Below are 18,895 nucleotides of genomic sequence, written 5' to 3'. Positions count from 1 at the left end.
ACAGGAAGACGGCAGTGCTGACCTCCACAGTAACTTTCTTTCCTGCCTCCGATAGCAACTTCACCGCACGCCGATTGCTCTTCCACGTAGTGCAATTTTTGGAGGGAGAAACAGGGGGAGGGATTTTGATCGTTTTGGTGTTATGGGTATTGCATATGTGAGAGTAAGGTTAGTTTCGAAAGGTGGGGGAGAAACGGCAGCGTTTTCGACTCTGGGGACTAATTTGTCCTCTTTTAATAAGCCCATCCGACGTGGCAGCCCGTAACGGCCAGGTCAGCGCCACGGGAGCCACGTCACCGTTTTCCGTCAGGGCAAACGAAGACACTCTAACGGAAGAGTAAAAATGTCCAGTTTTTTGGGGGTCAAGGACATTAAAGTATTTCCTAATCTTCAGAGACGAAAATGTCCGTGGTAAAAAAGGTCAGGGACGGATTTGTCCTTTACTCAAAAATTTATAAAATATATAAAGAACATCCATTTAGTATGAAAAAAAAAATATTCTGATACTTAGTAGAAGAAACATCCTAATACCTAACATAAACATCATCCACATAGAGATTTTGAATTCACCTAGAGATATTTGGCTGATTTTTAGCTAGTACCCTTTTAGTTTTCTAGCATTGTTGTTTCTTTATTTGTGGGTTCAATCGGACTGGGTTGGGTGACTCGGGCATTTGCTCTAACCAAGTTGAATGAATTAGTCGGGCCACTTTTTGAAATTGAGTCCGGCTAAACTAGTCCCAGACCGGGGTGTAGGTAATAATTTGATAATTTCATTTCTTGGAATTGTGTTTCTAATGTTGAAACAAATGCCCGATAAAATTTGGTATTTGTAGAACGGCCCCAAACGCATATGATTGCGTTTAGAGAAAAAAGACAAAGGAGCCAAAGAAAGAGGGACGAAAGGTTTCTTACTTTTTAATTCATGCAGCGATTCGGATAGAAAACTGTGAAAGATTCAGAGAACCCTAGCACGCAATAAAAACCATCGAGACTTTCCCTCTTCTCTCTCTTTCTCTGGTGTGTGCGTTGCGTTGAGATAGCGTGAGAAGAAAGCAGGTTCCGTTCCGATGGTTTTCTACTTCAAGGCACGCCCTGAAGCTGGCGATTACACCATCTTCATGGGTCTCGACAAGTACGAGAACGAAGAACTCATCAAATATGGTTTCCCTGAAGATATCTGGTAATCCCCAATCCCCAATCCCCAATTCCCTGCTTCTCGTTTAGCGATTTTGTGATTTTGTGATTTTTTCTCGTTCGTTTCCGGAAATTAGGTTGCTTTGGGGGATAAATTTTGCTTCTACGTGCCTCCTTTTTTGTATCTTTGATTTATCTGTTGTTTTGTTGATTCGTTTAAGAAATTTGGATGTTAAAGGCTGTTAATTTGTCGTGAATTACTGAAGTTCTAGAGGTTCTTCCATTCAGTGTTGCATTGAAACTCGAGTTTTTTTTTTATTTATTTTCAATTATATGCTGAAGAGATTGAGTTATCTTCAAGATTGTGCCTGAATTACAATTTTTTGTTATGATATTTTTTGCTTAGATTTTTGCTTTTTGTTGTTTGGTTTTTTAAGCTTCTACCATTTGATGGGTATTGATGTAAGCTGTGTATTGTGTAGGTTCCATGTTGATAAGATGTCTTCAGCACATGTTTATGTAAGACTGCACAAAGGTCAGACTATTGATGACATTAGTGAAGGTTTACTGGAGGACTGTGCTCAGCTTGTTAAAGCAAATTCGATTCAAGGTAAAAACATCTTAATGATTGTAGCTATCTGTGAGAAATTATTACCTATAAGTAATGCTTCTGGTTACACTTGTTGATGTTAGTTCCTTACGTTGGTTATATTTGGAAATAATTCTCTTACTCTTGAGACGGATATGTAGTTGTTAGTTCATGGCTATTTTTATTCTGTCTAATTCCTTATTCTACGTGCTTCATTCATGACAGGAAATAAGGTGAACAATATTGATGTTGTTTATACTCCCTGGGCCAATTTAAAGAAAACTGCTTCAATGGATGTTGGTCAAGTTGGTTTCCACAACCCCAAAATGGTATGTTTTTTAACTTCATTCTTGTTTGGTATTGTTTTTGTGGCATTGGGAGAGGGTGGTGAATTGATGTTTGACTGTGCATTTTGAGAGTATCTCTGGTTTTCATGCATTTTAGGTCCGAACTGTGAGAGTGGAGAAGCGGATCAATGAGATTGTCAACAGGCTAAACAAAACAAAAGTGGAAAGGAAACCTGATTTGAGAGGTGACTAAGGAACTTTCCTACATGTATCCTCGGTGCCTTTCTTTTAATAAATAAAAATGTTATTTGTTGGGAAAAGAGGTCACATGACAATTCTTCCCTCCTTATGTTTCTTTTTTGCCATCAAAGCTAGCGCTTTACTTTTCATTTTCTCTCATGTTTAATTCGCTTGAAAATTTGTTTTAGTCTTTCTGATCTTTATATGAATATGTGTGCTGCAGCTGAGCGTGAAGCAGTTAATGCAGCTGAAAGAGCTGAGAGAAAGCAACAAATGAGAGACAAGGTAAGCATTGCAAAATACTGTTTTTTATCCACAGGTATCTCTGTAGACATGCATAACATAATCTGATACAGATGATATATTGTAATTGTGCCCAAACATTCTTTCGAGTGAATTGATGAATTATTGTTTTTGTGCTTAGTTCTATCTTCTTAACTTGCACATTGCATGCCCTTCAGGGGCACAGAAATGTCTTCTTTCTTGTGATTTCATGCAGCTTGAATTATCAATCATCTCTCAGCTTGTCTTTTAGGATGTCTTTTTTGATGTGTAATTGTGTCAATAATTTGAGCATTGCATCTTAAGGTTTCTGTAATGTATGTCAGTATGTCTCTGCCAAGCTTGTCATATAAAAATAAAATGTCTTCTATTCTATGAGATGTAGCATAGACAAAATTTAATTCATGTACCGTTGTTGGTAACTTAGCTTAATGTTTTGCATTCACATTTCCTTGGTTGAAGATAGAGCATCTCACACAAAATGCCTGGATCATATGCAAAAAGCATACAATTAAAGAAAAGCTTTATTTATTTAATCACATGTTATGTGTGCAGAAACGCCGTGAGGAATTGGAAAGACTTGAAAAGGAGAGACAAGCCGAGCTGAGGAGCTACAAGGGTTTGATGGTTGCAGAGAATATGACATCCAATAAGCACATTGCATCAGGAAGCAAAACACTGCAAGAAATGGAGGATGATTTCATGTAAGCTTTTAGCTATTGGATTATATGCAGATGGCTGGTGGCCAACAATGCTACCTGGTGAATTAAATTGACTAAATAACCCAAGTCCTGGAATTTGAAATTTCAGTGTCTTCATTAAGAAACCAAGTAGTGTGTACAATTGTGTTTGGGGGATAATTTTAATCGAGAGCTGGAACAGAAGACAGAAGAGAGTGGAAAAAAGGGAGAAAGAAAAAGAAGAGAAGTGGGGGACTGGGGGAGGGGGTTTCTTATAGTGATGATTGGTTTTTGTACTTGGTAATGGAAATATACTTACTTTATAGCATTGCTTGATAGTTGAGACAATGGTTTTCAAACTAATGTTCTCACAGTTGAGTCAAAAGGGGGAATTCATTGCTATAATTAGTTTTATTTTCCATGCCAAGTTTACAATTTGCTTCCTTTTCTGAGAGAGGCCTACACTTCGTGCCAAATTACTTGGACATGTATCCTGCTATAGAACTGCCGGAGAAGCTTCTTAGTTCTTGTTGATATCTGAGATTAATGAGGGACAATAATTCTGCCAGGCCAAATGTAAGATTTGCACATACCCTGCTGATAAACTTCCTTTTATAATTTGAAAAGCGACACTAGATAGCAGCAAAGGTTATTTTAACAACTAATATCTTGATTCGCCATTATAATAAGAGCAAAGTTTTTAAAACTAAAATCTCCTTTCATAGTGGGTAGCCAAACCAAATAATCTGAATCAGCATTATAGATAGGAGCCTTTATGGGCAAAAGAACGTCTTGTTTTCTTTAAGTCGGTCCGAATTATTATTGGAGATTTATCTAACAATAAAAATTAATATGAAGGTTCGGACTTCAGAGTAAAAAACTGGCGGTTTTTAGTATATAGCATGACTAATGCATTGTGAAAAGAAGTAAAGTGAAAATTTGATGTGCGGTTTGTTGACTTTGTTCAGCTACACGGGTGGCAATAAAAAACGTCTAATGTATGTATTTCCATACAAAATCAGCTAATGCATGGTGATGGTACATGCACATAGTAATGGTTGTATTACAACAGTAATAATTGCAATTTTAATGTGATTAAGTTTCTAAGTAGGTAATCAACGGCAAAATTATAAATTTACAAGGTTCAGTTTATGTGCTTAAAAAATAATTGCAATAATGTGCACCTAAATATATATACTTGTGTAGTTGGGTTGGTAAATAAACAAGTTATCCTAATTCTTCTGCTAATTTTACTGAACTTAATTTTGAGCAAGTGCAACTTTCGTACTTATCCAAATTGGTATATATATTTGTTGAAAATTTATTTATCACTTTAAAATTTTGGTGTATTTTGTAAATATTTAAGAATATTTAATATCAAATGTAATAAATAATTTCTCGTGGATCATTAATGATCTAATTGCAATTTATGTTAAAATATATTTAGGATATACTAAAATTCTAAAGTAATAAATTAGAAAAAAATTCATATTTAAGTTAGAGATATACTAAAATTCTAAAGTAAAAAATTAAAGAAAATAATTATGTGGTCAGTTATCTCCTCTTGTAGTGTCACATTGAAATTTTGGTATATTTAATTTTTTTTTAATAATAGTTAGTGATAAAATATAATCAAATTGGGTTGATCTAGTGGTAGGTTTATTAATCCGTTTAAGTAAGTGTCAGGGGGTTCAAATCTCGTCTTGTACATGCAGCAATTCATTTGTCAGCGACAAATTCTTAAATGAAACTCCGATCCGCAACGGATTAATATTGAACTGTGAGGTTGAAGGATAACACTGAAACCAAAAAAAAGTTAGTGATAGAATATATTAATTAATGAGAGAAAAACGACTGACCACTAATCCCTCACTGCCAGGTATTTATATTTCAATTACTATTTTTAATTGAGTTAACTTTTTGAATTTTATTTTTATAAATAATTATCCATTTTGACAAATCAATTTAACATTAATTTTGTCGAATCATATTTAATGAATATGAGTGGTGGATTTTTTCAATTTTTTTTAATTTTTTTTTTTGGTGACTACAATTTTTTTTAATTGAAAGAGTAAAATGTAATTTCTAACTTTAATATATTTTTTTATATTTTTTTTAGTTTTACTTATAAAATTAATAATGAGATCATATTTTACTCTCTTAAGTAAAAAAGAAAAATTAAAAAGATCTATTCCTGAACAAGTTAACGAGAATCCAATATAAAATTCTCCAAAAATAATATTTGTACACTAAAATTAGTCATTAAAATCAATCAGCAATATATTTGTGTATAAATATATGTGATTTAATTTATTTTAAATGTGTATTTATATCCCAACATATATTTTATATTAGTGGCTGATTTTAGTATACATGTAGCATTACTCAAAATTACCATATCGGTTTATGTCATTATAGCTTACTCTAAATACCAATTTTCACAATCAAATTTTAAAAAATAAAAGTTTTTTAAACCTTTTAAAAAGTATAAATAAAAATTTTAGAACTGAGTCACAAACCAATTTAAAAATTTTACCCTAAACACTAATTTTGTACACATCAAATTTTTTGCCTCCTTTATGTCGGAGATCTAACATCTGTTTTTAGATTATGAATCTTTCACAATTTTTAATCACTAAATTATAATTAATTTTGTATTTGCATCTGATAAGACCCTATCTTTAACTTTTATAATACATTTAATAATTTCTTTAATCTAAATATCTAATTGAACATTTAAAAAGAATACTTACTTAAGAATAAAAGAAATATCTTGATATAATTTAGAGTGAATACCAAAATTATTTTTAAAATAATTTAGATAGAATATTTTAACTTTTATTATTATAAAATTTTTTGAATTATTTTCGTCGGACATATTAGTCTTACTATTATTTAAAAGAAAACTGATGTGTCTCATAATAATGTTTTTTAAAATTTAATTTTTTTTAAAATAAAATTTGCTAGAGATTTATTTATCTAATATATATATATTCAAAATTTTATTAAAAATAATTTAAGGATCAATCTGTCTGACAAACTTTAGAATAATAAAAATTTATTAGAGAACAAAGTGTATGATTTGAAATTTGATAGGAATTATTTTGAAAGTTTATTCTATAATTTATATTTATATCCAAATATATTAAATTATAAGTCTATTAAAATTTTAAAATCAATCATGCTAAGTATATACAAAAAATTAATTACCAATAAAATTATTCATATTAGCAAACAAAATTTATATTAAAAGTAAATGAAACTACACATGTATTTAAATACAAATACATAATAATTAATTTAGTAATTAATTGTTAGTCTATAAATAGTATTTTTGTTCCACAATATATAAAAATTTAATTTTAATGAAATGTTCATATAAAGTAATTTTATACATATCTAATCACATAATGTCATATTAGTAAAAATAATAACTTCTTATATTAACTGTGTGAAATAATTATGCAAAAAAATAGATTTGATTAATTAAAATATAGATAAAATATTTTTCACGATCAAATTATAAAAATTAAACTCATAGTATAGAAGTCACCAAAAAAGTGTCTAAAAAGTCAAAAAAAAAACTCATAGTATAGAACAAAACAAATGAGAAATCGCCTTTAAAAAAAAGAAAAAAAAAAAAGATTGAGAGCAGTTTGATGTACAAACAACCCGCACCATTGCCAGGATTCGGAAAATGACCACCCCAAGAAAAGAAAATCCTTTGGTCACATGTAACATCACTGCATTCATGGGCAGTGAGCGTTAACTTATAAATAGATTCCTCTGAAGGGTGTGATGAGCATCCTACAGGCCACGGCCACAAAGAAATCACAAATTCACAAGGCTTTGTATTCCCCCTTCTTTTTCTACCATGGCTTTACTTTTCTTTTGCCCCTAGTCATTTTCCTGAGTGGTGTTTCAGCCATTGAATTAGCAAGTGAGCCAATATCTCCATCTCATGCATTCCAAGAAAACAAACCAATAGCCCCAACTCCATCTCAAGCTTTTCCTGCAAGTTCTGAACCTATAACACCATCTCATGATTTGCCTGAAATTTAGGCAATAACCCCAACTCAATCTCCTTCCCTCGCAAAAGATTGTGCTGGCAAGTGAGCCTATAGTCCCATCTCATGATTTGCATGCAAACAGAGTAATAGCCCAACCCCATCTCCTGCATTTTTCGCAAATGAACCAATAGCTCCTCATGCTTGCCTTGCAAAGGAACCTTCTGCTGATGATGAGTCAGACCCCCAAGTTGATTCAGTGTCTCACATTCGCAGCTTCTACAGTTCCAGAAAGATTAACATTTAAACACGCCAGTCATGTCTGAAAGCGAGCGATCATGTATCTTAGTATCCATCAGTAATAATTTTGAGAGGGAAATATACAATATAAAAAACGGTTCATTATATACAATATCTTAGTACTCAATGACATTATATCTTTCTGAATACTATAGAGACGGTTCATGTTCCAGCATCTTTCTTGCGTCAAATTAATATGCAACATCAGTGTTAGAACAGAACTTCTTATAGAAGTTGTTATGTAGCGGTTATCGCTTGTATCATCTTTCTACTTTGCTTCTTTGCTATATTTATCTTTTATTTTTTATTTTTCTGGGTATCTATCTGATCAAGGAAGATTGTTGAGAACCTGCAACTAATAGCAGATTGGCTGGAATTAGTAATTTTATCATTTCAGCACCATTAATTTTTGAAAACAAATAACTAGTAATTTAATTAACAATTTTACCATTACAAACAGTATGAAATGTGTGGGATTAAAAAAAAATAATCTAATTTAGGTGAACTGGACATAAGGAGCTGAAAATGTTTTAATTTCCAGTCATATTGTGTTTGCATTGTCATATAACTCCCTTGAGAATTTCATAGAAGTAACAAAGAGTTATAATTAGTTAATTACCTCTCACCCTTCCAAACTGAATCTTTGCTTTTTCTATCTGTCTTGTCAATGTCGGAAGACTATTTTTACTTTGGGCTGCTGAATGGTCTGAAGAATTATCACATAAAGGAAGTTAATAAAACTAGTATAAAAGGAAAACACTAACATACTCGGGCACTTAAAAAATCACTGCAGATGGTTACAACTTACACCGTTAGGAATCACGGGCACTTAAAAAATCACTGCAGATGGTTACAACTTACACGGTTAGGAATCACTTCCTGCAACTTTGCAGGTTACCAGATGCGTAATCTTGAATATTATAATTTCCTCCTGCCTACAAGAATCAGCGCGATTTCTTTCCTTTTTTTCCCCTTAAATTGTTATGAAAAGTTAGCACCTATAGGCTATAGCCATAACTACCACAAATCATGGTTTGCATCCCCTGTCTCTGTCCGGTTCCTTACATGCTCATCTGTGTAGCTTTACGGTCCATTTTTTCCATTGTCGTCTGTCAGTGGCGTGTCAACCATTGAATATGTTAGGCCACAACTGCAACCTCCTTTAGTTAATGTTTTGCTTGTAAGCCAATAAATAGAGAGCCGCAGCCTGCATCAGTTCACATTAGAAGAGTAGCTCTGGGTGATTATATGAGCCAGCTACTTCAGTGTTTAACACGGTTGCTTCTATTCTAATGTCTCATAGATCTTTACTAGACTGGACACAAAGCAAGAGGGGTAGATACACCAGGACCCAGTTCATCCCTGTTTTCCTCTAGGGAGATGAACTTTTATCGAGAAACACACTAGACCAACACTCGAGTGATCTTTCATCTTAATAGCTCTTGAAAATACCAAGTTTTATGATATAGCTGTTAACACACTGTTCACCCTCTGCATTCATTAACACACCTTGGACATGATCAAGGCCTGTTTAAGTGTTCATGTCATGCATCTTTCTCCTAATAGGAGCATAGGAGTTCCGTGTTTGTCTGAAAAGCTTCTACGTTATCTGAATCCCACATTCGTTCAGTAATGTTGACATTAGCCATACCAAAGCATAACTCTGTCCAAAATTTTAATATTGGCAATTCCATTTTGAATGACACTTTTCAAGAAGAAACTCCTTTGAAGTGAACCTCAAGCAGTTGCTTATGTTCTTGCGACTAGGATGCGACAATCAGACATTAATAAGTAGTACTGCAACACCACCTTTTCGGCAACCACCTCAACTAATTTTGGCCTTCCAAGTAGCAGAAACAGTTCAAATAGAAGTGATTTAGGATTTAATCAGGCACATTTGAGCAACTTAAGTCTACTCCTTTGGTTAATTATGACAATTGAAAAAACGAAATCTTTTGGACAATGCTCAATTAAGTAGCAACAAGGCTCCACCCTGGAGTTTTCTTTAGTCTTTCTTCTTTCATAACCTTCCTCAGTCTCAAAACTTCATTCCATTGTCCAGCCTCTGCATATATATTCGACATAGCAACATGTACACCATGATTATGAGGTTCCAGAGCAAGGATTTCTTTTACGACTCTTTTAGCAACCTTGGTATTTCCATTATTTTTGCAAGCTGCCAACAAAGCTCCTAAAATTACAATATCAGGCTTCCAAGGCATTCCCTTTACCAGTTCCTCTGCCTCTAACAACTTACCCTCTTTTCCAAGAAGATCCACCATGCACCCATAATGTTCAATCTTTGCGTCAACCCCATACACATTTTTCATCGAATAAAAGATCTCACGACCAACATCAACCAAGCCAGCATGACAACAAGCCGACAAAACCCCTAAGAAAGTGACATTGTTAGGGACGACAGCTTGCTCCTCCTTCAGCTTCTCAAAGAGACCAAGAGCATCTTCAACATGTCCATGAGCAGCCAAGCCAGAGATCATCACATTCCAAGTAACAACATTTCTCTCAGTCATTTCATCAAACAACTTCCGAGCCATAACAATCTCCCCATTCTTTGCATACATGTAAACCAACGCCGTCCCAAGAATCACTTTCACTTCAAACCCCTTCACCTTCATGAACTCATGAATCCTCTGCCCAAGCTCAAGATACCCCGCCCGAGCGCAAGCCGATAACACTGAAGCCAGCGTCGCAGCATTGGGCTCCAATCCATCCTCAATCATCTCATCAAAAAGCCCCAAAGCCTCATCATAACATTGATTCTGAGCATACCCACAAACCATCGTCGTCCAAAGACTCAAACTCCTGTCCGGCATTTCATCGAACATAAGGCGCGCACGGGCAAAATCTCCGGAAACAGAGTAACCCTTGACCAAACCATTGGCCACGTGGGAATCAAAGCTCAACCCGAATTTCAGCACGTGTGTGTGAACCTGGGTACAGGCTGGCAGAGAGGGAATGTTAGAGCAGGCCTTAAGGAGAAAGGGGAAGGTGTGTTTCCCGGGAATAGCGCCTAGCTTCCTCATGGAGACGTAAAGGCAGAGAGAGTAATGGGGATTGGGGCTAGAGGCGTGGGCGCGGATGAGGGTGTTCCACATGAAGGTGTTGGGTGGGTATGGGAGGGAGGAAAAGATTCTAGAAGCGAGGGTGAGGTCGGCGAAGGGGGAGAGGGCGGAGGAGGAGAGGAGGCGGCTGGCGACGAAGGGGTCTTGGCGGATGCGGCCGGTGAGGATCAACTGGGCGTGGACTTGTTTGAGGTGGTGTATTGTGGTGCATTGGTCGGCGAGGAGAGAGAGACTAGGAGGAGTGGGCGGCGGAAGTGGAATGGTTGAGAAGGTTCGTGGCGGCGGTGGTGAACGGGGGAAGCGGTGTTTGAGCGAGAAGTGCAGTTTTGTCGGCACCATTCGAAGAAAGGTTGTTGGTGATCACTGACCAGAGACTCGGAGTTTCCCAAGGTATCCGCCACCGGCGGCACAAAGGCAAGGTTGTTGCGGATCGGAGCTCGAGTCTATTGCTGACCGATCAGTTGCTTCGTGCACAAGGCGGCATTCAATTCCCCACACAGAAGGATGAAGCGACCATTCAACAAGCTAAGTGCACTTTCTCTGATCCTTAATTTCTTATCGTACATATATGCATGTTATTTGAGTTTGACTTCAACTCGTAAGCTTTTTTATGAGTCAAACCTTTTACATTCGGCCAATATCTAGTGGCAAGTGGCAACTTAACAAATGATCGTGAAGACACGCATCCAAATTTAACGAAGGTTGTGAGTGCTCTCTGACCCATTTCAAATCAAGAAACAGAATAGACACCAAAAATAAAATCAAGAAATAGAATACTTATTCTCCTCTAATGACGCACGAAGAATCCTCTCCCACATTCACATAAAAAAAAAAAAACACACACACATCCCAAAAGATCCTCACCCAGAACCAGAAGGCCAAAACACGAAGCATCTGCCCCTCATCCTTTGGCAAAGCACCTTGTGCCACACCTCTCCATCCCCTATCTCCCTTGTCGCTTTTATACTTTTTAAATTATTTTAACTGAATTTTTCCACATTATAGTCAACGGCGAAAATTCTTATTAATCCTTTCTTTAACAAACAAAACGAAGGTTTTTTCTTTTTAGATAAAGCTGCTTAGAAAATTAAAACAGAAAATAATATAAAAAAGAAAAAATTGGGAAAGAGAACTCCACACAAAATGCATAATATTATTCACACATGATGAATTACATCCAAACTACACAGGATCAACTAACTAATTTTTTTGATGATTAAATGCATAATGCTATTCACATGATGAAGATGAACTACAACCAAATTACACAGAATCAAGTAACTAATTTCAATTTCTTTTATTTACATTTTTGACAATCTAATTAGTTGGCATCGGATAGCGACATAAAGGACACAAATGACTAGTCTTGAGCCACTGGATGAGGCACTCTTGATGATATACATGCTTACAAGGCATTGATGAAACTTGTTCTGCATCATCACCATAATCAAATTCAGTCAGACAAATACTGCACCTCTCTGCTAGGTGGTTATTATTTTCAAGCTTCACTTTCTCAAGAGACTCAATGGCATTCTTCGATGCAGGAACCATCTTAATATTATTAGGATCTTCCATGGACTCTTCAATGATTAAGTCGGTGATCATGTTGCCGTAGTCATCAACTTCCAATGACAAATTCTGGATATTCAAGTCATCAACGTACAATATAGGATTCTGGATAATAATGTCCAGATACAAACTGAACAAACGAAAATCAGGTCTTTCATAGAGGAATCCGGAAGGACGAGTTTGAATTATGGCTTTCGCGTAGGATATAATATCTGGCATCATGTTATGAATCAAGGCAATTGGTATAACAGCATCAGGGAAGTGCATTTGCATGTGTGATGAACCGTTTTGAAGGAATTCTTGCGCTTGGATTAGAATTGAGGATGTAAACGAATAAATGGCTCCTAACACTGGTGCATGTGATTGTGATTGTGGTTGTTGATGATGAGTCCAGCAAGTTTGATGCGTAACTTGTACCTTGAGAATGAAGTAATCTGTTATTTGATCTCTCATGAGGGTTAGATAGTGTTGCAAATCTGCCTCCTCTTCTTGTAACAATGGGGGAGATGACGCTTCCCAAAAGAAAGTAAATGGCGAAGTCATGATGATGAAATTAAGAACTGGTTTGATGCTTCGAGTTTACTAGAAATATGGAAACTTTCTTTAATAGAAATAAGAATGAAACTGAGAATGAATCCTTGTTGCTTTCTGCTTACTTATATATATACAAGGCTTCTAGTAAGATTTGGTTAACGGTAATCCTAGAGGCAGTATAATTTTTTTGTGATTTGTAATAATTAATTAGGAATCATTTATTGATATGAAATTATACATTTTTTTTAATAATTAAAATGTTAGTTAAATTTTAATAAAAAAATTGGCCTTTTAGACTTTCTCTTTAGTTTTTAGATATTAATTAACCAAATAACTTTTTTAGTTTAATTAGGATAGTAATTTTTTAAGATAATTTTTTATTATTTTCTAACCATTTTTATTTTTCTTGGATTATCATTCATAATTTAAAAATTAAAAATGATTATTTTTATTTTTTTTACTAACTAACTGAAACTAATTATTCGAGATAAGTGAGAAAAAATATAACAATGATTATTTATAAAAAAATCATTTAATATTTATTTTATATATAAATTAAAATAACTGCCAATTATTTAAAATAATGTTTTCTTTTTTGGAATAGTTATAAATAGATTGATTAGACAAAAAAAAAATTGATTTACAAAGATTTTGTGTAAAATTACTATCAAGTAGTTGAATCCTAATTTAATAATAAGATATTCTCCACATTCAAGCAATTTTGGTATTTAAATTCATCCAAGCAATTTTAAGTCATGCGCTTTTTTTCGTTTTTCTTCTTTCCTCTTCTTCTTCTTCTCACACTCGTTTACGCATGAAGCGTCTTCTTCTTCGCCTTCTTCTTCGCGTTCCTCCTCCTCATCATTTTCCTCCTTCTTTTTCGGGTTCATTTTTCTTCACGTATTTTCTCCTTATCGTCATTCTTTTGTTGTTGTTACTGCTGTATTTTTTTGTCTTTTCTTCCTACTCTCCCTGGTGAAAAAGCAATAGAAGGTGAGGAAAAAGAGTTTCGAATTGTGCAGAACATAAATGAACTGAACATGTTATTATGGTAAAACAATTGTAATGAATGGAACATTATCCATTATATAAATTCAAATTCGAACAGCTTTCTGCATAATGAACCGAACACGTACTCATGGTGAAATAATTGTATAGTACTGAGTGAACGAAACATAATCCATTATATAAAATCAAATTCAAACAGTTTTCTGCATAATGAACCGAACACAGTACTCATGGTGAAATAATTGTATAGTACTGAGTGAACGAAACATAATCCATTATATAAAATCAAATTCGAACAGCTTTCTCCATAATGAACCGAACACGTACTCATGGTGAAACAATTGTATAGTACTGAGTGAATGAAACATAATTCATTATATAAAATCAAAATCAAACAGCTTTCTGCATAATGAACCGAACACGTACTCATGGTGAAACAAGTGTATAGTACTGACTGAACGAAACATAATCCATTATATAAAATCAAATTCGAAACACCTCTGTCTACAATTTAGAGATTATCAATTTAATTCAATTCAGATTCAGAACACCTGCGTCCATTCAATTCAATTTAGCAATTGCATTCCATTCAATTCAATTGAAAAAATAATGTTTGTGTTGTTGGTGATGACGATAACGAAAGAGGAGAAGAAGAAGAAGAAGAAGAGAAGGAAGAGGAGGAGGAGAAGCAGAAGAAGAATCTGCGTGCGCGAAGAAGGAAGAGGAGGAGTTATACGTGAATTTGAAAGAAGAAGAAGATGACGTATGCATGTATTATGAAGTATTCAAACATATTCTGTTTAAATACTTCATAATCTCTTACCACTTGCTTTAAACATCATGTGATAAACATTTCGATTCATTTTTGTTTGTTCCTATTCTTTTTTTAAACAATTTTTTTTCTTTTTGAATGGACTTTGCTACTTGTCCTCAAACATCAAGATATTCAAGTCACCAAAAAAAACCATCAAGATATTCAAAATACAAATAGATATTAATTATCACCCCTTATATCTCGAAATAAAGTAGTTGTATCTCAGAGGGTTTTATACGGACCACATCTTCATAGTCTGCATACAAACTCGAAAACTAAACAAATAAATGGTTACGTCAAACACCTTTAAATACAAGTACATACAAGGCTACTCAACACTGAAAAAAAGGATTATACCAATACATCAGCTCTATTGTTTTCAGTTTCTTAGATATATACTGACTTGAGTGTCGGAGTTTCTTTTGCAGGTTTCACGCCCAGTCTTCACCAATGCTATCTGAGAGACAAAGGAAAGGTCGTCAAACGATAGTAACTAGCTATACCTCGGAAGGTGCTTCTTCGACAGAACATTTGGGGCCCACCATGAGACCGACGATAAAGTCACCCTATGTTTTCTTTTTATTTTTTCCTGTAGGACCTCAATCATGGCGAATGATGGTACTCCCCCTCCTACTCCAACTCACGCCGAGCTGGTATCTATGAATACTGCCCTCCAAGCCGAGGTACAGAAAATGGCTGACCTTCTCACCGGCAAGACAAGTGGGAGTAAAGGAGATGGAGAAATGAAGAATGCTGATAAGGAGCATCCCGAATATAAGCATCACTCTAAAACAAATATGACAATGGAGGCCACTCCTCCAAAAACCGGTAAAAGAAGAGCAAATCCTTTCTCGACGAAGATCATGAATTCCCAAATGCCGAAGAATTTCACACTTCCGACCACTTTGAAACCATACGAAGGGATGGGGGATCCAAAGATACATGTTACCAAGTTCGAATAAATGATGTTTTTGAACGGTGCTTCTGATCCAATCTTATGTCGTTCTTTTCTAACCTTTTTGGACGGAGCTGCTTTACTTTAGTTTCTTGGTTTGCCTGTAGGTTCAATTTCTAACATTGAAGAATTCGCCGACCTATTTATCAACCATTTTGTAACCTCCAAAATCTATGTCTATGATTCTCGAAAATATACGTCCATGATTCTAATTATCTTAGTATTATCAAGCAGGGCCAACACGAAAGCCTAAAGGACTATATGATGCAATTCACCTTGCAATAAAAATTCTCGAGCTCAGTCCCGAAGTTCATCTGCATGCCCTGAAAAGCAGCCTCCGATCAAAAAAATTTCAGGAGACGATTGTTTTTACCAAACCAAAAACACTCGCCGAGTTTTGAGATAAAGCAGCAGAATAGATAAAGATCGAGGAACTCCGCAAGGCAAAAAGAGCCGAGAAACAGGCGCCTCGGAAATATGAGGATAAACATGGAATATCAAACCAAGCTCGGGAGCACAAGAAACCCTTTAACCTTACTCCAAAGTTCGACACATATACGCAATTCAACACTAAAAAGGAAGATATAATCAAGGAAATACTCCACGCTAAAATTATAAAACCACCTAGGAAGGCAGGAACCTATCAAGATAAAAGAATACGCGGATAAAACAAAACACTATGCTTTTCATCAGAATTTTAGCCACACAACTGGTGGATGCATAATAGCAAAAGATTTGCTAGAGCATTTAACACGACAGAGATCACTGGACAAGTATGTCAATAGCCGAAAACATACAGGAAACAATAGATAAAAGCTCAGCATCGAAAGATAAAGAAAAATGGGATGCCCAACCCCAATTCCCTACAACTCGGGTAGTAATCAATTACATTTCAGGAGGATTCACAGGAGGCGGAACCACTTATTCAGCCAGAAAATGAAGCTACCGAGCTATGTTGACTATGGAAGGATCCTCGTCAGCAGAAACGCAAACACCACCAGCAAGCAGTACTTTCATTGCCTCAAACCTACAATTGCAATGCCCAAACCTCGACGATCCCGTTGTAATATCTATCAATGTCGGGGATTTGAAAATTAAAAAGGTTTTTCTAGACCCAAAAAGCAGTGCCGACATAATATTCTACTCCACATTCAAGAAGATGCAACTCAGCGACAAAGCTTTACAATTGTTGACTGGAGAATTGGTAGGGTTCTTCGAGGAAAGAGTTCTCGTTACGGGTTATGTTTCATTGAGAACAACCCTAGGGGAGCCTCCATGCTCGAAAATCATAGATATTCAATTCCTAGTAGTTGATAGTAGGGGTGTTCGCGGTGCGGTTTGATTCGATTTTTGTGAGAAATGTCATCTGGTCCGATCGTCTAGTTAAACTGCAGTTCGGTTTGGTTTGATTTTTTTGTCGAGACCATCCGAAAGAAAACCAAACCAATTAAAATCAATTTGGTTTGGTTCAGTTTTTTTGGTTAAAAAAATACTACCATACTATTTCACAAAGTCTTATACATTGAAATCGACAAACACAAATACACTATTGAAATCGGCAATCTGCTGTCACCCATATTCTCACTTGAACTGACATCAAACTGCATAAACAAATATATTAAACAACAAAATCAATTTACAAGCAATTTACAAAATCAAGACCCTGTTTACAAAATCAAGCAATTTACAAAATTATTAACCAACCAGCAATAATACCAACAATAAAGTAATTCAACAATAATACAATATCCTGTTTCTCATGATACAGAGGTAATCTAATACTTCAAATCTGCTCCCATTTTTTCATTATTCAAATTTATCTTACCATACTAATTTCAATCTAACCTTATCAAGATCCAAAACCTCCAAGAATTGATAAATAATACTAAATCACTTCAAAACTCAAAAGTAATTCAGTAATTCAACAGAACAGCAAAACAAAACAAAACAGAAGCAGTTTCAGTAAATCAAAAGAACAATCTGCAAGGCAGCAACAATGAAATAAAAAAGTCAACAACCAGCAGCAATCCATCAATGATTATTGATTTATTGAACATAAATTAGTTAAATTACTTAATTACATACCTGACTTGGAGGCTCAGACTCCATATCTCAGTTGAATCGGCAGGAAGAAGGCTGCTGGCTGGTGATGTGCTGGGTGGCTCGATGGGAACTGGGGTCAGTGGCTCGACGCTGTTGGGAAGAGCGTTCCTGGTTTCAACAATATCCAGTTTCTCATGACATATACTAAATCATTAGATTCAGTGACGGAGGTAATCTAATACTTCAAACATGCTTCCATTTTCTCATTCAAATTTATCGTTTACCATACTGAGATCAATAAACCAAAAAATGAATCAATAACTAGCAACAATACCAAGTCAGCAATAAATCAATAAACAGCAAAAATGAATCAATAAACAGCAATTGGTAAACAATGAATCAACAAACAGCAACTCAGCAACAATAAATCAGCAAGTCAGAAATTAGTCAAATTACATACCTGACTCGGTGGCTCGGGATCCATATTTGACTTGAATCGGTGGCTGGGTGGGAGACTGGGAGATGTTGTGTTGTGGGTGGCGAGGGTGGTGCTCTGCTACTGCTGGGTGCGAGGGTGGTGTTGGCTGTGGCTAGGGTTTCCTGGTGCTCTGTCTGTGAAGTGGTTCGGCCGCGTTGGGAGGAAGGCTTCGCTGTGAGGTGGTGGGAGGAACGGTCTCTTGTCGGCGATGGGAGGTGCTGTAATAACGTGGGTTTGCCGCCGTGAGAGGAGAGCGTGACTGCAGAGAACGTGGGTGGCTGGGAACCGTGAGAAGAGAGCGCGACTACGGAGAGAACATGGGTGGCTGGACACCATTAGAGGAGAGCGTGACTGCAGAGAACATGGGTGGCTGGGCGCACCGGTGCAGACTGCAGAGAGCGCGGCTATGAGAGGAGAGCACTAGGTTTGGAACTTTCGATTGGGGATGGGAGGCGTGGGTTAGGACTAGGGGACAGGGGTCACGCTCAATGGGAATTGGGGGTGGGGGGGTCAGGGGTGGGTGGGGTTGGTTTTTTAAGGGTTTTTACCCCACCGGTTCGGTTGGGATTTTCATGGTCAGAACCGAAAATCGAATCGAATCGCAAAAAAAAATTGCAAAACATTTTTTCGGTTTTTTTTTTATTTTCAGTTTGTTCAGTTTTCAATTTTTTAGATTCGGTTGATTGGTTTCCAGATCGGTTTTGAACACCCCTAGTTGATAGCATAAGCCCTTATAATATCATCTTAGGACGACCATCCCTGAACGCTTTCGAGACAATTGTCTCGACAATTCACTTGTATGTCAAGTTTCAGGTACAGGGCGACGTCATTGCAACCATTTACGCCGACCGTAAAGAAGTTTTCACTACAACACAGGCTTGAGGATAAC

General features: G+C 35.9%; 3 protein-coding genes across 3 annotated transcripts; 1 reads left to right on the top strand and 2 right to left on the bottom strand.

Annotated features, from left to right (window-relative positions):
* The first annotated feature begins 802 nt into the window (after nt 1-802).
* On the top strand, nt 803-3,816 carry LOC107623426 (coiled-coil protein). Its single transcript, XM_016325676.3, has 6 exons — nt 803-1,183; nt 1,620-1,747; nt 1,952-2,055; nt 2,171-2,258; nt 2,477-2,538; nt 3,091-3,816. Exons 1-6 carry the CDS (start codon nt 1,071-1,073, stop codon nt 3,241-3,243), a joined length of 648 nt encoding a protein of 215 aa, XP_016181162.1. The 5' UTR covers nt 803-1,070; the 3' UTR covers nt 3,244-3,816.
* A 5,570-nt stretch (nt 3,817-9,386) lies between these two features.
* LOC107623692 (pentatricopeptide repeat-containing protein At5g06540-like) lies at nt 9,387-11,523 on the bottom strand. Its single transcript, XM_021112849.2, has one exon. The coding sequence runs from the start codon at nt 10,942-10,944 to the stop codon at nt 9,493-9,495; it is 1,452 nt and encodes a 483-aa protein (XP_020968508.2). The 5' UTR covers nt 10,945-11,523; the 3' UTR covers nt 9,387-9,492.
* A 399-nt stretch (nt 11,524-11,922) lies between these two features.
* On the bottom strand, nt 11,923-12,447 carry LOC107621087 (E3 ubiquitin-protein ligase RING1-like). The gene has a single exon (XM_016323134.1). The coding sequence runs from the start codon at nt 12,445-12,447 to the stop codon at nt 11,923-11,925; it is 525 nt and encodes a 174-aa protein (XP_016178620.1).
* Nucleotides 12,448-18,895: the final 6,448 nt, after the last annotated feature.

Source organism: Arachis ipaensis, chromosome B10 (assembly GCF_059453495.1).
Source record: "Arachis ipaensis isolate K30076 ecotype BB chromosome B10, ASM5945349v1, whole genome shotgun sequence".
In the NCBI taxonomy this organism is placed as follows: domain Eukaryota; kingdom Viridiplantae; phylum Streptophyta; class Magnoliopsida; order Fabales; family Fabaceae; genus Arachis; species Arachis ipaensis.
This window is presented reverse-complemented; position numbering and strand designations above follow the sequence as displayed.